General features: G+C 36.5%; 2 protein-coding genes and 1 long non-coding RNA gene across 3 annotated transcripts in view; 2 read left to right on the plus strand and 1 right to left on the minus strand.

The window, feature by feature from the left end:
* The window catches only part of LOC139984949 (monocarboxylate transporter 12-like), a 256740-nt gene that overhangs the window by 58802 nt on the left and 174363 nt on the right, over positions 1-23575 (plus strand). The gene's annotated exons all lie outside the window — the stretch shown is intronic.
* The window catches only part of LOC139984953 (uncharacterized), a 104540-nt gene that overhangs the window by 10938 nt on the left and 70027 nt on the right, over positions 1-23575 (plus strand). The gene's annotated exons all lie outside the window — the stretch shown is intronic.
* The window catches only part of LOC139984454 (uncharacterized), a 31950-nt gene that overhangs the window by 6464 nt on the left and 1911 nt on the right, over positions 1-23575 (minus strand). The window contains exons 3-11 of the mRNA XM_071998369.1: positions 23462-23545; positions 22785-23002; positions 21503-21640; positions 21054-21189; positions 20642-20837; positions 7382-7573; positions 3369-3821; positions 1197-1331; positions 574-744 (exon numbers count right to left, since the gene is read on the minus strand). Coding sequence (XP_071854470.1) covers positions 574-744; positions 1197-1331; positions 3369-3821; positions 7382-7573; positions 20642-20837; positions 21054-21189; positions 21503-21640; positions 22785-23002; positions 23462-23545 — 1723 coding nt within the window. The remainder of the gene's footprint in view (positions 1-573; positions 745-1196; positions 1332-3368; positions 3822-7381; positions 7574-20641; positions 20838-21053; positions 21190-21502; positions 21641-22784; positions 23003-23461; positions 23546-23575) is intronic.

The raw sequence follows: 23575 nt of genomic DNA on the forward strand, positions 1-23575 counted from the left end.
CAACAGGGCAATTATAGCAGTTATAGAAATTCGTCCTCAAAGGAGATTTAACATTCACACAATCCCAATATGGCGTGCACTCTCAGGCCCTACAGACAACACAGGGTCCCGACGGGCGTCTCCAGCGAGATGGGTGGTTACTTTTTCAGTCATTGTCACCGTGCACCCCCCCCCCCCTCCCCCCGCATTGGTGACGCCGTGGCCACTGATTTCTTGGCTACCTCAAAACTCTCATAAGAGCTGTAGTACGGCATCGAACACGAGGAGTCGAACTCTTGTCTTTGATATGTCTCGCACTGGAGACTGAATCCACACAATTCCGCAAGTATTTATTTCTTTTCTTTGAAAATGCTAGCTATTTATTTGCTTACGTCTGTTAAGACATCCTTTTCTTGGGCGGAAAATCAAATGACTGAATGATTATGAAGCCTCTGTAGATTTGTAATAATGTGTGAAACTAACATAACATATTAATATGGAAAAAAAAACATAACAAGCTGCTTGAAATCTCTGTTCTAATCTTTCTCTGTTTCAGAACTACTAAATATACGTTATACGGGAAATGCAAAATACCTTTTGTGGTTTTAACAGCGACAGCCATATTGTCAGGATAACCAATGAGTCCAGTGATAACTCCCTTATACACAACACCGAATTCACCTTTTCCGAGTTCTTCTTTTAGGGTGACTTGACAGAGGTTTATCTCCTTGGATTTTAGTAGAGGTTCCACATCTCTGGTGTTCTCTGTAAATATTATAGTCTTCCTAACATAATTGTTACGGAACAAACGATACACATGGCATACTGTTGAAAAAGGAGTGATTATTCAAGCGGCTCTATCGTTCTTATCCATAGTTATTCACGGAAGTCATTCAAAATGGATGCAACAACACGTTTTTTGACGGGCACGCAAAATTACTAATAGATGGGAAATGGCTTCCACGAATTTACAAATATATGTTTTTGTTTTACAGGTCATAGAACGAATTCTTCTACAAGGGCACGGAAAGGTGTCTTCTGCAAGAACACGGAACACCAGTGGCACGGGAATAAGTCTTCTAAAAGGCAAGGAGCAAAATGAACTAAATTTGACTTCATGATTACGGAAGAACAATTTATCTGTCCACCTATATATGAAGAATTTTGCAACTTAATGATGACTAAGAATGAAAAAGACAGAAGTGAAAAGAGCATACCCAACTGGATACGAACAGTCTGGTAAAGTCTCCTTCTTTTAACGAGAAAAAAGAGTATCAGACTCAACAGTAAGACCAGAATGACTGTAAGACAGACAACCAGTAGGAGACTGTTTGGTGCAACTGCAACTGAAGCTATGAATAATATATAATGGTACTCAGTAAACCGGAAATTGTTAGCATGTGTTGAAAGAGATTATAAACATAACCTGTGAGTAGTATATATCGTGCTACTTCACTTCCCCCCAGGGAGCCGCAGGCACCCGTTTTTGGGGGGCCGTTTCCCGTTTCTCGGGAGCCGTTTCAGGAGTCTTCGTTTTCTGAGATCGTCATCGATGTTGTCATCGTTTATTTAAGTTATGCGTAAAACAAGTCGTAACATGTTCATCATTTAATTTAAGAAACGGACAAGACGCGTTGTAACGCGAATAGATAATATGATGTCAACGTTTTCTTGTGAATGCGCCAATAATGAAGATGAAATGTTTCAGGACGGTATTCATTTGATTTCGCATCAATATGAAGGAGGAGCGAGTTGTTTCAAATCAAGCACACTACTAGCTGGTTACCATGGACGACAAAGAAACATTTCCAGAAATCTCAGACGAATTGAACAACGCCGGCTGGCGTACGTACGTGGCAGAAAGATAAACCCTAGTTTGTGAACCAAGAAACGAATCAGCGCATCGACGAATTCCCGAAGCTTTCGAAAGACATTTCAGGTTCATCACCAAACTTGACGCTTTTTGAGAATTGTATCGTAGATTACTTCATTGATTTGGAATTGCTCATGAATACCGTTCTGTAGCAAATCCCAACATAACGATGACATCATATCATGTCATCATATCATGTCATAATATAGTCGCGTTACAACGCGTCTTGTCCGTTTCTTAAATTAAATGATGAACATGTTAATTACGACTTGTTTACGCATTACTTAAAATAAACGATCACAACATCGTTGACTTCCTCGGAAAACAAAGGCTCCCGAAAACGGCTCCCGAAAAACAGGAGACAGCCTCGGAAAAACGGGTGCTTCCGGCCTTTAGAGGGGGTCTCTCGAAACGGCTTCCGAAAAACATTTCAAAAAAAGAAAGGCTCCCGAGACGGCTCCTGAAAAACATGAGACGGCCCCGAAAACGGGTGCCTGTGGCTCCATGGGGCGGGGGGAGGGTGGTGAATAAGTAGCACGATACTACTCCTGTGATAGTTAAAATATGGTAATCTTAAACATATGACATTTTTAGGATGACTTTCAATGGGATGCGCAAGAATTTAGGCCAACGTGGCTCACCAATCACGCTTAAGAATGAGCAGAGGGTGCTGCGATATCTGTCCTATCTTGCTACGTGAAACTCGACAAGTTGCAATCTATGAGTAAAGATGATAACGAACGGTACCGTGAGTTGATCACCTGTATCTACAATGTTCTTTCGAAACCAAGTGGGTGAGGGAACAGTAATCTATGTCGAAATCTGCTTTCCTTAACGTGTTGATCTATGCAGATAACATTGTGAATATTCATCCAGTTCTATATAGTATGGATATAGAGGGGATAGAAAGGGGCAAAAAATACTACGGCACCTGTCAGCGTCACTCTTACCTCAAACTTTTCCAGCTAGGCCACTTCTGGTCCATTATGTAGTTATTGCATAGTGTGTGTGTTGTACCCCTATAACATTATACTGCTTACGGTTCCAGTTTCTACATATATACGTTGACAGTTGCACATTATCATTTGTTTATGTGATTTAAATACCGGAATTAATTATATTTCTTTTACATGTGTTCAAGTTGCTAAGTTGTGTATTATGGATGTATGTATTCAACCTTTCAGTTCACGTGATTTCTCGTAATGTGCCATGACATGGACTTAGTGCACACACGCACACACAATATAGCCGCTCATTACCAAGCCCACCGTCTTTAGTGTCATTTTTCTAAATACAAAAATTTCGCTACTGCTAGGGTTTTTTCCCTGTTTTTACCAACAAAAAAACCCTTTGTGGTTGGTGTTTCATTATTTCTCTATTTCTTTATTCGAGTTTACTACCCATTCACAGCATCAGAAAATATACATAGAAATGTGAGAGGGCGTTATAAAAATGGTACAAGTACACCTGGCTAACTTCAGTACTACATGAACATACTCTCAATAAAGTAGCTCACCCTCTGTACAATAGCCGAGTTCCATACAGTCCTCTGTTTGTCTGGATAGTGTAGTTATCACGTCAAGATCAACATCATAAGTCGTGTTTGCAGTTTCTGTGTTTCGAAATCTCACACAAAAATACTGGAAATCATTGCAACTTCCACCGGAGAGATCTATTTCGTAATGCAGTCTTTCCCATGCCATCCAAGGTGGGTCATTTTTACGTTGGTCATACCCTTTTGAAGAGTCCTTTTCTGAGAATACTGTTTCCTTGATTTGATTTTTCCCGCCATCTATTCTGGAAGTTACCCAAGCCGTTAATTCCCAAAGATTTGTGCCCAGAATAAATCTTGATGTCTTTTTTCGATCGACGGTTATATTTAATCCAAATGTTACATTCAATGTTTGCGTTCCAGCAGTGAAATTTTGGTCACTTATGTAGATGATGCTGGTACTCTCTGGGTACAAACCTGGTAAAGTAAGAAAGCAAATGATCGTAAAACATGCGTAATACGCTATCGTTGACAGGTTATAGAAAGCCTTTGACATCCAACACACCAGTAGATTAACTGTTGCCGAATGATTAAATTTGATAGGTCTATGACACGAAGGTTCTGGTATCATATCATATTATTATTATTATTATAGTTGTTTTTATTATTATTGGACTAACTAACTGTGATTTTGGACTACCTAACTGTGATGTTGGGTTAACCACAACCGTATGCTACTGGGTTATACTGGGATATATGTTCTTTAAATATTATATCTTTGTCTTGCAAAGCCCCTTTTTCTGACAGTGTATATTAGTATTAAGGATACTTCCTGAGTTAGGGAATGCTTACTGGAAGACCAAAAGGAAGCCTCCGGAGCAAAACACTTCATGAGTCGGCTTCTCAACCTAGCCTTCGCTCTAGCCTATCACACTCAAGGAGTGAAGACTATAACTCTGATACAGAGGAAGGTGATTTTGCAAGGGACATAAACTCCGGTATTGTTCGGCTACGCAAGATTCTCCTTAAAGAGATATAGTCCCTTCAAGATGATTTCAACAAGGCAATTGAAGACCTGAAACTGTCAATTACTGAGCTGTAAAGCCCTCGACGAAAAAGAGTGAAAAAGATCACCATGCCGGTCTACTAAACAAATAAGAGCGGTTCTCAATAAGAAAATAACTTACGTATAGTTGGATTGAAAGACGACTGACAGAAAAGGAGGACTATCAAAATTGCAAAAAAAGGTTTCCGAAGAAGTTTGGATAACATCCTGTTTCCCATCTCAATTGCTTTGGGTGCTAACGTTAAGATGTTAAAAAACCCTTCTTTAGTATTAATGATATCTCAGTACCACGTTTATATAGTCGATATCTATTTTTTTAAATTTTTTTTTGCTCTTTACTCTTTGCTGTATCGATGGCCGACCCTTAAAATCTGTTTTAGTAATGTTAGAGGAATAAGACCATCAGTCAATCGTAGGCAGCAATTTAAACATTTTTACCGCCATACTTTTGATATAATCTTAGTTCAAGAAACGCATTATACTCCAGATGTTGAACAAATCTGGTGAAATGAATAGGGTGGGCCAATTTGATTCTTTCATGGCACGGCTCTTAGCAAAGGGGTTGCTATAATTTTTTAACATAAAACTTCTCTTTACTATACATATAAGGTTCGCTGTGATCAAGATGGTAGATGAATCAGCACTGACATTCCCATCGATGCTACAACTTTAACTTTACTCTGCACGTACGGGCTAAACAATGATGATCCTGGTTTTTGCATTAGTATTACACGCAGTTTACACAGCTTTCATTGTCAGGCTATTATATGGGGCGCAGACTTTAACTTTGATCATAATCACTATTTGTCTGAAGAGCAAAGTAGGGGAGTGAACACTCTCATTGTAAGCCTGACAACGACCCTTGGTTTCTAACTGAGTACAAACCAATCTCTTTTACTAAGTACCGACTTTAAGATTGGTGCAAAAGTGTTAGCTCGCAAATTAAAAGGTATTATTAAGCATCGTGTCGGGGATAATCAAACGGGGTCTATGGTGATTAAAGTTATTGGTGAGAATATTAGGTTTATATTTTTTATCTTATAAACCATACACATGACAATACGACTCATAGTCTCTTGTACAGTAATAGTACTGCTTGTGTATGTCACAATGGTAATTCTACCGGTACCTTTTGTATAAAAGGAAGTGTTAGGCAAGGTTACCCTCTGAGCTCGTTTCTGTTCTTAATCTGCGCTGATATTCTCTCTAAATGTAATATTATTATCAATAACATTACTGGTATTAATTATTTATGGTCATGAATTGAACGTTCTACAGTATGCCGACGATACTGTTATTCTCTGTGATGGTAGCAATGACTCGACTCTTGAAATGCTCAACACCCTAAACATTTTCAAGCTGTCCTCTGAACTTAAGGTGAAGTTTCCAGAAACTCAGGTCTTTCCGCTAGGTTCCTTTATTACTCCACCCGATTATCTCTCTGACCTTGAACCTGATTCTCAATTATGGCCCTATTAAGTTTCTGGGTATAATTTTCACGCATAATGGCAACGACGGCTGAACTACCAGCAAAAACAATCTAGACTTAAAAATCAACTTCTGTTGTGGAGTATTAGAGATATGACTCCTATGAGACGAAACATAATTGTCTTTTCTATTAGCCAATTGGTGTATCTGTTCCATGTTCTTCCAAACCCTCGTAAGGATTGTATTAACAAGGTTCATAGTATTATTTTCGACTTTATTTGGCATAATGCTCGTGATAAGGTCAGTAGAGATACTCTGATCAACCCTATTGTTCAAGATGGGTTCAAAAGTATCTGTGTGGATTGCTTTGTCAATACCTTAAAAGCTTCTTGGGTTAAACGCTTACTTGACAAGTATGGTACGGGTTACTGGAATACTTTTTCGATGCTTCTCTTTCCCATTTTGGGAAGGAACTTTTGTTTAATTGTAACTTTAACGTAAACGATATTGTTAAAATTAAGAAATATTTTCATTAGACAGGTCTGCATTGCATGGTTTATAAGGCTACTTGTGTTACTCCATCCCAAATTTCGAGAGACAGATTATCTGTAATAACCATTTCATAAGAATGAATATTTCAACAATCAATTTTAATAAGATCCGTCAAGTCGGGATTATGTACATCAAGAGCTTTTCAGAAGTGATGCTTCTCCAATTTCTTATACTCAGTATTGAGATAAATTTAATCTGACAAGGCTCCCCTTGACATCATTTTTCGGTATTCTTTCTGTAGTTCCTCCTGCTTGGAAATGTTCATTTCAGGCTTTGGTAGCCACCGCTCCAGAAGATCATCTCATAAATGTTATTTCTAATACTCCAAATCTTTCAAAAGCGGTTTACTGTCTCTTAATCTGGCCTATTTCTCTTCCTCCACGTGCGTGTGATGACTGGTAAATCATTTTTAAAATCCTTTTCCGTACTCTCTACGAGACCAACGTTCAGTATTTTCAATTGGAGGTATTTTCTCCAACGTCTTCTTGCTATCAATACGCTTAATCTATATATAATGACAAAAAAAAACAATTTCCCTGCCATCACTTTCTGTAAAATGGATACAGAAACCATAAAGCACCTATTTTGAGACGGCCATGTAACCTCCTGTCTTCTATTAGATACCGATCAACTAGTTGGTTACAATTTAATGTTAGATCACCCAAAATGAACTGTTCATTTTCCATTGTAAATATCATTTATATAAGTGTCGAAGTTGAATGAGATTATGCCAAAATGTAACGAGTTTTTTTTTACAAAATGAAATGAAATGAAAGTAAGTTTATTGTACTACAGAACTGTTTTGCTCATCTCCTAAGACTGTTCGAAACTTGATCTGTTATTGTTAAATGTTTCGTTGTGTTTACTGCAGGGTTGTTCTATGTTAGTATAGTACGATTTGTAACATTGGTCAGTATCATTACTTAATTCGGAAACGAAACAATTTTACTGCTACGAAAAAATAAGCTCTTATGGACAAGGCTCTACTCACGATAAGGATAAACAGGACAACACTCCTCTGTAACGTCTTTTCCTTCCATTTCTTTTTCTTCACATTCGGCACCGCATATTTCAATCTCGCATGTCACTATTTTATTGCGACATGTGCATGTTGTGCATTTATCAAGCTCCAATCTTTCGTTGTCCCGAAGAATATGTTGCTGATAGTTACATTCAGTGTAATCTTGATTTCATAAGGAATAATGATACATCTTTTACAAGTCAACGAATATCTGAACAAGTTAAGTGTTAAAGTAATACAGAAAATAAGGTGTCGTTAAAAATGTTACAAATATTTTGATAAATTCTTTAGCAATTTTTTCACCAAACTGACTAATTGTTCACATACATGTTAACAATTTGCCACAAATTAAATTAAAATTTCACAATCTGTAGATAAATGATAATTGGTTACTTTAAATCTCGTAAATTCAACGATATGCAACAAATGATTAACTACGCTCGCATCGGGGATATAATCGTTAGAACATATTGCAGCAAAACAATAATATGATCATTTGATAAATGTCGAAAATAAAATTTTGCAACAAACCAATTAACTTTGCTTGCTTCGGAATGTCATCATTTCAACATTTTGCAGCAAATGATGAATTGCAGCAAAGTCATAAAGAGAGATCTTAATATTTTGACGGCATTTGAACGTTTCCAAAATATAATTAATTACGCCCGTATCGGATTATCACCCATTCAAGAATTTGCAGTAAAATGATGTATTGTAGCAAAATTGCAGAAAAAGATCCTAATATTTCGCGGCACTTTAACGTATCCATAATATTGCAAAAATATTTTAATTGATCAATGAAAATTCATCCATTGACCAATTTAAAATAAAAAAAAATGTCGAATTGCAAAATTATATTTACCTATAGTAACAGTACATTTCGCAGAAAATTGTTGAGATGCGAAGCCATTGACATGAAGTAAGTAATTCTGTATTTAGTTGTTTAAAGAAAATGTCAAATTGTCTAATGTTGACAAGTAGTAAATTCGACAACTTTCCGCATTATGTTGAAATACTAGGGAGTTATTCAACAATTTGCAGAAAAGTAATCATTTAGTTGTGTGAACATTTCAACATTTTTATGCCACCTCAACAATCCCATTGTCATCACTTGATTAGCGGTTTTGAACAATCCTGGCACACGAGTCAGTACTACTTGGCTTGTTATGAAACGGTCCTTAACGAATGGTATTGAGACTTGCCATCCTTGAAACGAATTTTGCTACCATCGTGCTATATGCTTCGTGTTGCTGCACTAAAGTATTTGATGAATAACGCAACTTCTAGAGAGAATCGGAATGCGGCATAATCTTGTTACTAATACTCCTTTTCATTCCTTCCATTTTTACCTTTTTTTTGTATTTTGTCTTGAACGCATTACACCAAAAAAGGAACACGATTACCCTCCCTTATTGGCATCGTACGCAAGCAAGGAACGTGGACCTGTTAGGTTTTCGTTACAAAAAATCATCACAGTTACATTTAAAATGTGGATACTCACTTTTGCACGTTCCAAGACGTACACAATCAATCAGTCTTTCTTTTTGCGATTGAAAGGTGAAAGAAAGGTTATAAAGCGGCATTGTTTGGGAATGTTGTCCAAATTCAACGCAAAAGTATTTGTAGTCATCACACGTGGCGTTTTTAAATTGCAATGTTCCCCCCAATTTGGTCCAGTACATTGGTGGATAGTTTGGCTTATAGTATTCCATTGCTGCATTCCTATCATTAAAGATGTTGTCTTGAAACGCAAATGTCGGTCCTGAACCATTTTCGTTTCGACTGAACCAACTGCTTAGTTTCCAAAGTTTCTGACCCCTGACAACTCTTGAACTTTGCTTTCTGTTGACTTTAATGTCCAGGCCAAACCGGAAATGTTTCGTGTCACCCACCGTGAATGAGAAGTTGTTGAAGCCAGTAATAGTTGCTTCAGATACGATAATTCCTAAAGAAACATGAAATATATATATATATATATGTGTAGCGAAATTTAATCATCAATTTTAGAAACATTTGCACTTCACCACAGTTTTTTTACAATTGTCAGCTGATTTTATTACATCACCATCAGTTGCCTTTCAACACCAACAGACCAGCATTCCTTTTGAAACTATCTCTTTTGTTCACCACTGGTCAGCCTTTTCAACATTGTCACTGTATAGAATTTAGACCAGCCAAGCTCACTCTTGTTGAAATACCATAACTACTGTACCCTAGTACAGTAGTTGTTTTTGTACCATGGCAACAACTGGCCAATCAAGAGACAGTCTAAATTCTAGCACATTGCATAATCCGGTAGATCTATACCATGTGCAGTTCTTAGTAGAAGGCTTCCAGCAAGGAACAAGTATCTTCTGCTAAGACTCTAGGAACTACTCTATACTACTACTCATCTACACTATACATCAACTACAACAACTACTATTAGGTTTTCTCACATATTTAATTTTGGATATTATTTCTCACCTGTAAAAACTTTCATCGCTTGTGTTATCCAAGGAGGAGTAAATTTAAAGTGTATTTTTGTTTGGACGCGTTTCTTCGGACAATTATATGGACATCATGCCTCCGGGCCCCAGATGATTTATTTTTCTTGGATTGCCACATTTCTAACAGGAGTTATTCATTTTCACTGGTGAGCTTATGCACTTTTATTTTATGTTAGGCATTCATATTTCGAATACCAACATATGTATATATATATATATATATATATATATATATATATATATATATATATATATATATATATATATATATATATATATTATACCAAGTTAGGTATACTATACATGCAGCAACAAAATAGTAGTTAGATACGGTGTTGTAAGTACAAATTCTCTTTTCCCTCGGTGCCAATGATCGAACAACAGTGATATTGACAAAACGACTCCTAAGTTTAATGGAATACAATGGATTAACGTATTGAGAATTCATGCAGTTTGGTATGAGTTCATTGCTGTTGTCCATGTCAAAGCAACTGTGTGTTCAAGTAGTTCATGTGTACGGTTACATGAAAATACGAATTCAATATGCTATGGCATAGTTCCCAAACCTATCTTTCTTTAAGAAACGATATTGTTAATCGTATTAATATTTACGTATCTTTAACAGTTTCAGACACACGTTTCCTACTATTACTTTGAATTGAAGATTATCCGACAACTTGTGTGACACTAGTGTTTTTTCTTTGGTTTGGTCAACGTCCAGAGATCGCAAAATGAATTGCAGGTGCAAATGTATGTCTTTACCTTAACTTTACATAACATGGTAACGTTTCCTTCTCTCTTCTAATTCTTGAGTTGTCTGTATGTTGGTTAACGAGGAAATTGGAAAAGCTTGCCGCATTGCGTAAAAGTTGTGAACATGAAGACCACCCTCGAACATGTTAATCATGACGGGAGCCATATTTGGCCCATGATTCTGACATGTTAGTGAATTGTCCAATTGCCCGTCCACATATTACACAGAGGGTTATACAATGTATATTGTACACATGTACTTACTGTATGGACATTGTGGACAGCATTCTTCACGGATGACTACGATATCAATTGATCCACACCCAGCATCAGAAGGACAGCTTTCAATTTCACATGTTGTTGTTCCATTGAAACATCTACAGTACGTGCACGGATCTAGACGCACCCCTTCGTTATGCAAAAGAAACTGTCCCCGGAAAGAGCAAGGATTTTGGTCCGTTATGTCAACTGAGATATAAATTTTGGACACTTATACACGTTATTACATTTGGAGACAATTTGTGATATCTCTTATTAATGTGATACACGTTTAAAACTGCTTTCTAGTGACACTCCCCAGCTCCATCGCTTGTACACAGCTTGTATAGAGTGATGCATGTGTATTACCAAACAACTGCTCAATATGTGCATTATAAAACTAGGAAGATTTTAAGTATAAAAAGAGTTTATCTACTGTAAGAGATTGCAAACGGTGAGTGGAAGAGGGTGAGGGGTGGGAGGAAACACGAGGCTGCTCTTCTCATTATAAATGATACGTTTCCATCCAATTGTTCCACCTAGATATGAACTCAATGCTTTAATTGCTACAAACAGGAGATTTAATTCATGGAATTTCATAATCTGAACAAACTGCATTCATCACAAACAAATGAAAAAACAAAAATGACATCACAAACAAACGACAAAACGAAAAAGATGTAAGCATAAAAAATGACACATATTTGTTATTATTATTGTCATTTTTCTTGCGCTCCTTATCTAAATCTGTTTGATATGACAACTGGCTCTCTTGCGGAAAGGACATTATCTAAAATCTTATCTCTCTTTTACTTACCTGTACAACATCACCATCATATGAAACCAGAGATATAAGAAGACATATTCGATGATATACACAGATCTTTTTAAGTAAGAAACATGGATTGACCAACATTACCAATTATTTCATGAAGTTGAAGAGTAATATATTACAGGGGTTTCTCTGTGATTTCTCGTGTGAGAGCCTGCATGTGGAAAGGCAGGGGAAGAAATCGCCACCATAAATTTTCAGGGACGGCAACAGATTGCAGGGCAATCTGCTTCATTAAGGTCTTCGTCATTAGCCATGTAACAAGTGAAGGGAAATTTATCATTGACTTTAAACACATGTTATAAGCTACTCGTATGCTACTTAATGTATAACTAATAAATAGTCATTGCTTATCACAAATAGGTAGGCAGTTATGAAAGTATTTGCTATGTGATAATGAGAAGGCATGAATGCTGAGTAATCAGCGTATTAATTTACATGCAATTGACATGAGGACAACCTTTAATAGTTTGTATTGAATTTAGCCTCGAATGGTAGTGCACCGCATCACTACTTCTTTCCTAGTACTCGGGGCTTGCTGGAATCATTCCACTCATACTACTGTGCTTTGTAAATTCTGGTTAAGAAACGTTATTGAATGGGCTAAGGGAGTTGCCCAGAAAGTTTCTGTGATGTCAAAATGGAATCCGAATGTTAGCCGCTGAGAGTTAGTGAATTTGGCTCCATATTTCAGCCACCGAAATGGGCACCGTCAATATTTGCCTTGGGATTCACGGGGTTGGCTCCATATACCGGCCACAGTTTTATAGCCCACAGAACGCTGGGAAGATTTGGCGCCGATTTTAGCCGCAAAAACTACTGCTTTTTGACCAGGGACAGAACTTTTGTAATCGTAGCTCAGTCTTAGCCGTGAAATATGTGCATTCTTCAAGAGGTGATATAAGAAGATATATTTCTTGAAAATTTACCTGGAACAAGCCGTTCATATTGTTTACCAGTGAGTATTCGTGGATAATTATGTATGTGTAATATTTGTAAGACCAGGGATCAAATAAGTATTTGCAAAATTAATATGTAAGTTAAGAACGATTCTGTCAAGATATTTCAAATATTAATATCCATTGAATAATTATGGTTAATATTCCCGATTTTATAATGTCGAGACAGTCGTGTAATTGTTGAAAACATTGTCAAATTGTTAAATGAAGTTGTTCTTGTGTGAATGCCGATAATTCGAACTGCACATTTTGCATAAATTGCCAAAAAGGAGCAAATTGAAGTCAACTATATCGTTTAAGTCAAATGATTTTGAAGATCAGTGGTTTATACATAAGTTGTAGTGAATTTATTTAGAGTTACCGTTCTGTAAAGAAATGAAATCGAGTTATTTCGCATTGAATATTCGAAATCAGCATGAAAAGTATTGATATGCAGGGGTTGATTAAATGGTCAGACAGATCGACTTAAAAGGAGCACTGTCGTGGATATCGAAACGTTTTGGTATGATGATTTTTAGGCATATTTGGTATATGCATTTGGACGGTATCTTAGATATGGTTTTGTTAATCCAATGTTTAGGGCTATATTTTGGTTATCCGTAGCTGGTCATCCGTAATTGGGTCATCCGTGACCGGTATTACTTAGCGTATGAAGTGAACCGTCCCTTTACCCCAGCTGAACAGACGGTTAACATGGATAGAACATTTCGCGCCATTTTCTAACAGCTGACCTGTCTGTGACCTCTTTTGGGAATCTGTGAGCATTGACCTACCACATGCATGTCTGACAATTCCTGAGTGATAGTTTGTTCTCTGCCCGATTAATTAACCTGTAAGCTAATAGGCCGATATAAACCTCGTACAGTTTTGCAGTAGTTTTGTTGTATTTGTCACACTGGAACCCTGAAAGATCATGTTGTGACCATTCTGATACATGATTGTTCATGTTTCTAATTATCGCTTCACCGTATGAATTTATTATAATTGCGATACCGTAGTTAATATTCCTAACGCTAGGCTCAACATTGACAGCATACGCTATAGCACTTAGTAAACGGCATAAGAAGGGCTGCACACACTTCCAAAGTCTAAGAATCAACATACGTTTCCAACATGCCTTGATAAAGCCTTGAGTGTCCTTTTGGAAACTTGAAACGGCACCTTACGTGAATATTAGCAATAAAGGAAAGCCCAGACGGAACGCCCTGCACCAAAACTATCGCTTACTTTCCAACTTCGGTATATGTATCGTGTGAAATACTATAGTCGACGTGAAACAAGCACCAGTTGCAGTAGCTAGGGAAGAATAGAGCACGTGGCCTGATATGTTTGCGTTTGTTATGTTTTGACCTCTACGTATAAACAAAACGGGCCGCGTGAACTACGATTCATATCATACGTATAATGAAATTGAATGTTTTCGTTTATGCTTCACTGTGTTCCAGCTCTTTTCATTTGACTATATAGATGATCGTCTGCGTGAATTGTGTAGTTAGTACATAGGTCTTTACTTCCCTAAAGTATAGCAGCTTATTGTTGAAAGGTAAATCTACAGCACGACAAGCTTTAAAAAGAAGTTTTCTGATGACAAACAATGTGAAACTCACATAGAAGAGCAAAATATTCCACGTACACTGCTAAAGTTGACAATCACATCCCAATATCTTGCCCAAACTCGAAGAATGGTCGATTCAGTGCGACCTGTTTCGATTGGCTAAACATTCAACTACGCCCTGCATGAAGTTGGATTAAAGTAGGAGGTCTGTGGTGCCATCGGGACAAATGGCGTTTATCAAAAGCTATCACATGAATACTATATAATCTAAAGCGCATATAAATCATATTTTAAATAAAAAACATAAACATAATTGAGGTACAAAGTTGAACACAAACTGAGGCTAATGGAGTGTCGTTTTTTCGTATTTTAAGTATAGTATATTCGTCCCGTTTTATGTAAAACACACGAAGCAGTGAAATACTATATAACTTTTACCTGAGCTGGCGGAGAAAGTGTTACTCCCATATCCAATTCCATCCGAGGGTTCAGCATCACTAACAGCTAACAAGCCGGCACAATTTAGAACAAGAAATAAGGCACTAAGACATCTCTTTCTTCCCTCCATATTTCCTTATATCGGTACTTCTTCAGCTATTTTACACGGAGAGAAATGTGCATACTGGGAACGACTATAAACGAGATCTCTGCTCTACCTATTTGAACAAAGTATATGGGAGCTTCAACGGGCCTCCTTCTCCGCTCACAATTTCTTTCAAAGTCTACAATCGAGAACTACCGGAACTATTTCACTCTTTTTAAAACTTATGATTGAGTAATACTAGCTATGCTTTGGCAGATTTGACGATCAAACTCAAAAGCTGATTTTACTTGAATAAAGCATCGCATACTTCTGCCATCTTCCTCTGTATGAATTGTATTGAATGTTTTTTTTTTTGCTTTTTATAATTTCATTTAGCATCCAATGTCCGATGTAAATGTTTAAAGTTAAATGGGTCTAATCGGAAATAATTTACCCAGTGTGTTGTGCTATGATAACCCGTGGGGCTTGGAGTTCAAATTTCGACGTAATACCAGTCATACAACTAATAGTTTAATGGCCAGCATAGAGCATGTATAATATTTGTTACTGACGTTCAGTTGATAAGCCATAACCACATCTTCTTTCGAATTATCTAATTGTGTAAATTCTTGGCATCCGTACAAAGAAAAAAACTTAACCACATTTGATTACAGGCTTTATTTGTCTCTCCAATTACTGTTAAAACCAGAACAAGGAAGTTTACACAGGTCAACCACAAGTTAAGTATTTTGTTCACTAACTTCAGAATGAATGCATAGCAATGATGTATTATTCATCATAATCACCTTCGTGGAGCTTATTGTCTGAGTAGAGAGCGGTTGAAAGAGTGGGCGGAGGGGGGGGGGGGGGGCTGGGGATAATGATGGGACATGGCATCAGGTACAGATGTGTCCACCCAGTTTGATAATAATTATTGTGTGTTGTATTTGTACATGGTGATGTGACAAAAAGCAAAATATGTGAAAATGGAGGATGCAAAATGGAACAAATTAAAGTTGAAGAATTTAAAACAGTTGTAGATGTTGTACCGCTTTTACCTTTTATAGGTCAATGTAGTCCTACTTTACTTTTTGTAGCTATTGTAATATTCTGTCTATACCAGTGGGGAAGGTGTGGGGGACTTACGTACCCGTTATTTTCCCTCAGAGAAATTGTTGTTTCTGCATGGAGGGTTAAATGCAAAATAGTGTTATCATTCCCATCATTTTAATACATTTTTGTAGTACAACTTTCATATAGAATGAGATTTTTCTCAACTGTTTGGGATTTTTCATTAAACACAAGCTTAACATATATCATAATAATGGCAAATGGGTTTGCTCCTTTTTAATTTGTGTAGTGTAACTTACCATTATTGAACCACAAAGTGAAATGCACTTAATAAGGAAGTCACCATTTCAACATCGCAAGAGGTCATTGAACAAAAAAATTATAATTTCAGGATGGAGTAGAAAGTTTTAAATATATTATTCTATATGGAAATTCCTTTTGACGTTCATTAATGATACCCGCATTTTAAATCTAAATGGAATCCGTTACACGTTAAAGCTACGTGTTGCTACAATATGTCCAAAGCATGTATAACATAAAACGTAATTGGTTATCATCAGTCCAGCGATTTGGGCTTCCAAGAGAGTTATCAACAGTTGAGTTCAGAACAAAAGATTTTGTGTCGCCCTACATTTTAATGTAACATATATATATTTTTATATATTTCATTTTTTATTTGCAAATACAACCTAATTATCTCTTTCTGTGATGTGATTTCGGTGGACTGTCCATAACTACATGTATTTTCCAGATGGTATCTTCTGTTAGTTAACGGTAGATTTTAGTACCGCTTAGTTTTGTGAAGGATTCATTGCAGGCAATACCTTTAACATCTCCCTTCCAACTTTCCAAGACATTATCATCAGGCTTCAGCAATGAAATTTATGAGAGTATCATTTATCCTAAGACTTCTGCAATTGGAGATACATAACACATTTATGCTGGTATCCAACGTAGCCTGATGTTGAAGATATTGCGGTTTCGAAATCTACTCCAAAGTTTAATTGCTAAGTAAGATATCACGGGATGACTTAACGCAGTATTTTCTAGTGCAAACATGCTATAACTCCCTATTGCGGAGATGACATTTTCACCCCCCCCCCCCGTAAGAATATTCCCCTCTCTCCGGCGTCCACTGCTTACCTCAGCCGTGTGAGCATCAACAGAATGGCTTGGCTTAATGGTATTGTCAGTTCTAGTGTCCCAGCTAAAAGAAAAGAAATTAAAAAATTATCTAGGTGAATGGAAATACCCAGCATCAACATAGATGTTCACTGTTTTACAGCTATTGTGGCATCGCCATGTAGTTTTCGAGAAAAAAAAATTGTATTTGAATTACACTAAACACCCTTCCAAGCTAGGTATGTTTATGTCTGTCACCTCTGACCTCTTCTTAATTAGCCCATTTTGCTTAGTGGAATATGTCAGTATAAAGTGCTGTATATTAGTGTCTAAGTATTGCCAAGTAATAAATCAGCTTTTTCATTATCAAACCTAAGTCATTTTATCAATGGACTTGTGTGAGGCTAAGTTTATCATTACCATTTATCTTTCGACTTTTTCCAATCTAGCCAAATAACCTTGGCATTTAGTGCGACTAAGACCAACACCAGTGGATGTGGGACATTGCAGCCATCGTCGGGTAGAAACTGAGTCGCGGACAATAACACAATTGGTTACCATTTTTGTCCAATTTTCGCCCACTTTTGTCACAAACCGTGGGTTGATAAGCTTTTCGGGTAACCTATTATCTTCCACCACTCTCCCATTTCACATGTTTGATTACGTGTGTGTGTGTGTGTGAACGGGTGTATGTGACTCCGCTTGTAAAAACGAAACTTGATAAAGAAACATCACGTGGTAGGTAAATAACCCATAGTAAGTACATTATCCCTATTGTTTACGGTTGAGGTCAAAGTTAATCTTAGGTCAACAGAGGTCAAAATTGAAACACTATACATTGGTAAGGCAAACTTCAATTGAGCTAGTACTTGGTGTGTGTTTGCAGTGTGTGTTCACAATAGTTAATCGATATGCTCACTTCAAGGTCATCTGGGGCGGAGAGAGATCAAACTATGAAAACTTCGTCATTTCAATAGCTTGATAAGGGAAACTTCCATTGAGCTCATACTTGGTACGTGCGTGTTCACCATGGTTAGTACAAGATCCACATTGTTAAGGTCCAAGGTCATGCCAGGGCAACAGAGGTCGAATGTCGTGTCATATCAACAGAGGTCTTAAAAAGAAGAAGTCGAATTATGCTCATGTTTTCCTGCTATTTGAGTCACGGTGATCTGGATAACCTATTCTGATTAAACAGTGAGGTTGAGATTGTGTTCATAGGCAGATCCATCAGGGATGGGGGAAGGGGGCAGGAAGGCTGTCACCCACGTTTTTCCTAATTATATTTATGGGTCCCAATTTGCGTTGCAATTTCATTGTGTCCCGTTAATTGTTGAGGTACCAACGAGATTTATTTATTGATAACAGGAAACACGTTGAAGAAACACTTTAGGCCAATCCGATACCGCCGTTTCTCCTGATCTTGAACAGGTGTAACAATTTTTCTGTGATAAATTGCTCGAAATCTAAATTCGTCATTATGCGGTTATACATCTAATGGCTTTCCACTATCGTCAGGAACCCAAGATGGAAGGCGGTTTGGTTAGTGGTGAAAGCAAGAAAGCAAGCTATAAGGCAATACAAGAGAGGTATAGATCTCTACACTGGCAATTACCGACTATATCATGGAAACTTCTGCAAAATAAAAGATGGTAAGTCCTTCATTTGATAAACATCGAGATGAAGTGCGTTGAGTACGATTACACAGTAATTACACTACGATGGTAAATACGAGTACCAAATATTGTACTCGAATACGACTATGAATCCATCATGATGTCTGATACGATTACATTGCAACGTTGGAAGTTTACGGGGTACGAGTATGGACTCACTATAAATGTTACAGACTAAGCGAAATGCATTTTGGTAATATCTGGTTTATCACTCGCTTTAGGAGACAAAGGTGAAAGTTGATTGTAACAATAGACAAGAACATCTCCTTTTCCAATGAAAGAAATTTCGCAAAAGAGGAGATAAATGGGCTCGGAACAAATGCTTTACTTTAAAGGTAATTCATTTAGCACATCGGGCAGAAAAGAAAGAAGAACTTTCTTTTCGTCACAAATGAGATAAACATTGAGAAGGAATTGCACTGAGTGTTATGACGTATAAATCTATATCTTTATCATATTATGGCCCTTTTGTTTTAAATTGAAATTGATTTTAATATTGAAAAATATTTATTTCCACTTCAACATAACATACACAAAGTGAACATATAACATTTGAATATACAATACAAATACATTCCATAGGAATTAAACAATTGATATATACAAATGATGTGAAGTGGGGGAGACCTGGCAGAAGCAGAGCTTATAAAGGCCAGGCCACCAAAAAAAAAAACACCTCTCCACCAAAATGCACCTAAACATAGGAAAAGAAACTAGAAACTTTACACGTGCTTATTTAATAAAGACCGTTTTTAGTTGTTTTTTAAAATGTAAAAGTGATTTTGAACTATTGACCTGGGTATCTAGGGTGTTTTAAAACCTAGGACCAGTATATCTAACAGTTAGTTTTGAAGTTGCAGAAAAGGTAGGTTCACGAAATAAATTTGACTGTTGTCTGGTAGTATGGTCATGAATTGTATTAGTAGGAGTGTAAAAAGATGAAAACTTTGTTGGAAGCAAGCATTCCCACCACTTGAACATAAAAATACCCAACTGATAATGATAAATGTCAAAATTTGTCAGTAACTTAAGCTCACTAAATAAATGGGAGGTATGATCACGATAAGATGCATTACAGACTATTCTTACAGCTCCTTTTTGTAGGAGAAAGAGGGAGTTTACTTTATTGGGAGAAGAGTTTGCCCAGGATATAGCACAATAATGAAGATGAGGAATTATTAAATTTTATAAATAGAGAGTAGAATATTATTTGGAATAAATGATTTAATTTTATACATGACACCTACAATTCTAGCAACATAAGTTTGTACTTTATGAATATGTGGCTTCCAATTCATATGATTATCAATTAACACACCAAGGAATTTAGTAGTGCTAACATTACAAATCAGCTGATTATCAATCTTTATATTTATATCACAGACCGCTTATTGGTAAGGACGAAAAATCATAAAGTTTGTTTTATCAATGTTTAAAGATAATTTATTAGCCCGAAACCAAACAGATACTTTAACCAGTTCCAGTCGGAATATGACATTAACAAGAGAATTAAGTTACACAGATGAATTGCCATCAGCAAAGAACTTAAATAATAATTTATTTACATAAAATGATGAAAGTACTTTGTATCAAAATTTGAGAGATGACCCTTGAAAAATGTGCTCATCAACTAAAGGTTCTTACGTCACACAGAAGACCACCAGTTGCGTTTGTCAGCTGCATCTTGGTGGGAGGCAGTCTCGATCCCCTTCTTGGATGTTGCCTTCAACAACCTCACGACCATACTCCCTCCTATTTATTAATTTTATTAATAATGTACAGGATATTTTACAGGATACACGTATATATATATATATATATATATATATATATATATATGTATATATAACATACATACATACACACACACATCTACATACATAAATTCATAACACCTTCTATACTCTTAAAAATGTGTATAATTACCATCACCTGCTTCTGAAGGTCGGAAAAGTATTTAAAAACTTAAACATGTTCAAATCTGTCCCATACTCTCATCTGTTTTGTCTTCTCTGGATTGAAGATAACGTCCCTCTTCGTCTTCTTGAAGAACAGCCAGCAGTTCAGTTACATCCACCTCTCCTCCATCCTCATTGATGGGATGTAGCTCCCGAGGCTGTCTTAGCTGAGGATTGGTACTTCCGGAGGAAGTTAACATCCGTCCTTGTAAGTTTTCTCCATCAGGTTCCTTTGCAACAAAATTATTAAACGTACATTGTAATAGTATAGTATCCAATGGAGACTTGACAAGGGATGGTAAGTTCAGTAAAGTCTCAGTGAGATTCCGGAAAAGCATACAATTTTGTAACAAATAAATCAATCAATTAAAAAGAATCAAGGAATGTCCCCTTTCGTGAAACTATAGTGATGCACAAATGTTGCAACAAGACTTAAGAAAACTTACAGCCATCTCGTCATCCACTGAAAACTGAATGTAATCACATCTTTTGGCCAACAATTCCCCAAGTTCTTCAGAAAGGTCGACGAATTTTGGTCTGTCCGCTGGGTCCTCTTGCCAACATTTGAGCATCAACTGATAGCTAAAAACAGTAAGAAAATCAACAAACAGGTCGATATCACCCACCAAATATGTTGTTTATTGTAAATTTTGTATTAAGTAGTTTCTTTTCATAATACAAGTACAAGTAATTAATAAAATTAGTAAATAATAATACAAGTACACACACATATACACACATAAATATATATATATATATATATATATATATATATATATACCTTTGCAGACTGACAATGACTCTGAACATTGAAGGAAACTACTGTTTGGAAGTTTTGAATGTCTGCACTTGTGTTGATTGAAAACTTCTTCAGATCACACAGAACTATACTCACATGTCATCTGGACAATGCTCCGCTTTCTCCATACGATAGCCTTCTCGTAACTTATTCACCAGAAATCGCAGTGCCATGCCAGGATATGGCGATCCACCCAATGTAAATATTTCATGTAATACAACGCCGAATGACCACCTAAGAAGTAAAATGAGACAGAATACTAGCACGTCGTTCTTATATTTCTTTCGCCAGATTGAACGTCAAGTTACCTTTATGAAACAGTACCTTATTGACCACATCTATACGCAAATTTTCCCAAAAATTTCTTTTTATTCAAGAATATCTATATTTTTGCACCCTATGGTACATTTTTTATCGAAAATAATAATGTCACTCCCTGTGTTGTATGTTAAGCACAAGACCCAATATTTTCCCTTGATCGAAATTTACAGAAAAGACGTAGAAAATAACTCAAGCAATACATGTTGTAAAGATTAAAGCTGCCATTCAAATCGACATATTGAATGACATGATTACTGTAAAATACATATACAATTCAAAGAGTAAAGAAAATTAATTTCAAATCAATTTCTCATATTATTGTACAGAAGAAAAAATAACACACAGTACAGTATGAAATAGCATAATATGACGTTCACTTAAAACAGAAGTATTGCCAACTGGTTAGTGTCCATAAAAAACTTCAATTCAACAAAGGTATTGATAGATTATAGACGAGAAAGATATAGGGGAGAAATAAACTAAAGGGTGGGAGAGAAATGGGAAAGAGAAATAAGAGGAGATAGATATAGAGATGATCGACCAACCCATTAAACAAGAAAGATCAGATTAACAGATGATGGCAGGGGTTTAAGTGTCAATTCTGTTCAGATTTAGCTTGAAAAAAAAAACATGAAAAGAAACATATAGAGAAAGAAAAAGGTTTTAGTTTCTAGTGGTACTATGACGTCATCTCAAGTTTACCAAATTACAACTCCTCTGTGATATCTCCCTAACGAAACAAGATTTCTGTCAGCTGTTTGGGGAAAGATGTTTTTCACAAAGATCTCTCTCACATAAGCAAAACAATGACGGTTGTTGTGTTTGTGTCTTTTATTAATTTTACCAAAATACCAAATGTTCAGATTATCGTGTACACTAGCGGCAAAGAAATTGCTGTCTGAAATTAATTTTGCGTCACGATTTATTGTAAATTTTCCTGGATCTTTAATATATAAACCACCAATATACGTATATACTACCCAAACAATTTCTTAGACCGGAGCAATAAACTAAACTGTGAAGTAATCAAGCGAAAGGTATACATTGCGATACTTACACATCGCTTTTCGAAGAACATATCCCACTGAAAATAGTTTCTAGGCTACACCATTTAACAGGTATTTTCTTGTCTGCAGTTTCCTGCCTCCTATATCCTCTCGTGTAGATGTCATCGGACATGCCAAAGTCAGATATTTTAACTTTTAAACCATCACCGACTAGCACATTTCGAGCTGCAAGGTCTCCATGATAACGTTTTGCATTTTCCATGTAGGCCTTTCGATAAAAAATAAAGTATTTTTTAATATATATGTTGTGTTTGATTTATGGATCTTACAAAGTCAGCCTATACAGTTCTTGGAACGTTCACGGTTTCAGATCTCGGCACTCTCTCGAACAGGGACACTGAAACAATAGCTACGCCACTGATAAAGTAAATATTTGCAAAGTTGAAGACTTTTGAAGTTTAACCAATTTGTAGACGACATATGTAGTCAACGGGATTAAAAGACCGAAGTGTGTATCTGGCTGGGGCTGAATATATTAACTTTAACCCTTGAAATGATTATATTGGACCATTTATACACTTACGAACTCACAGGCTCATTTCTAGCTGTGGCGAGAATCACCAATTTATATAATAACCAATGCTGATTGTGATGCAGACATCGCATCCTAACATTCAATGTTATATGGTTAGGCCTACTATAACATCAAGGGTGTTTGAAAGCTCACCATTCCATTTGTGATATCGCGAGCCACACTGATCTGTTTTTCTTCCCCTAAAGAGTATATCGGATCGATGGCTGAACTGCCTTCCTGGTGAAAGAATAAGGTGAGGTGAAGATA

Source organism: Apostichopus japonicus, chromosome 17, assembly GCF_037975245.1.
Source record: "Apostichopus japonicus isolate 1M-3 chromosome 17, ASM3797524v1, whole genome shotgun sequence".
Lineage (NCBI taxonomy): Eukaryota > Metazoa > Echinodermata > Holothuroidea > Aspidochirotida > Stichopodidae > Apostichopus > Apostichopus japonicus.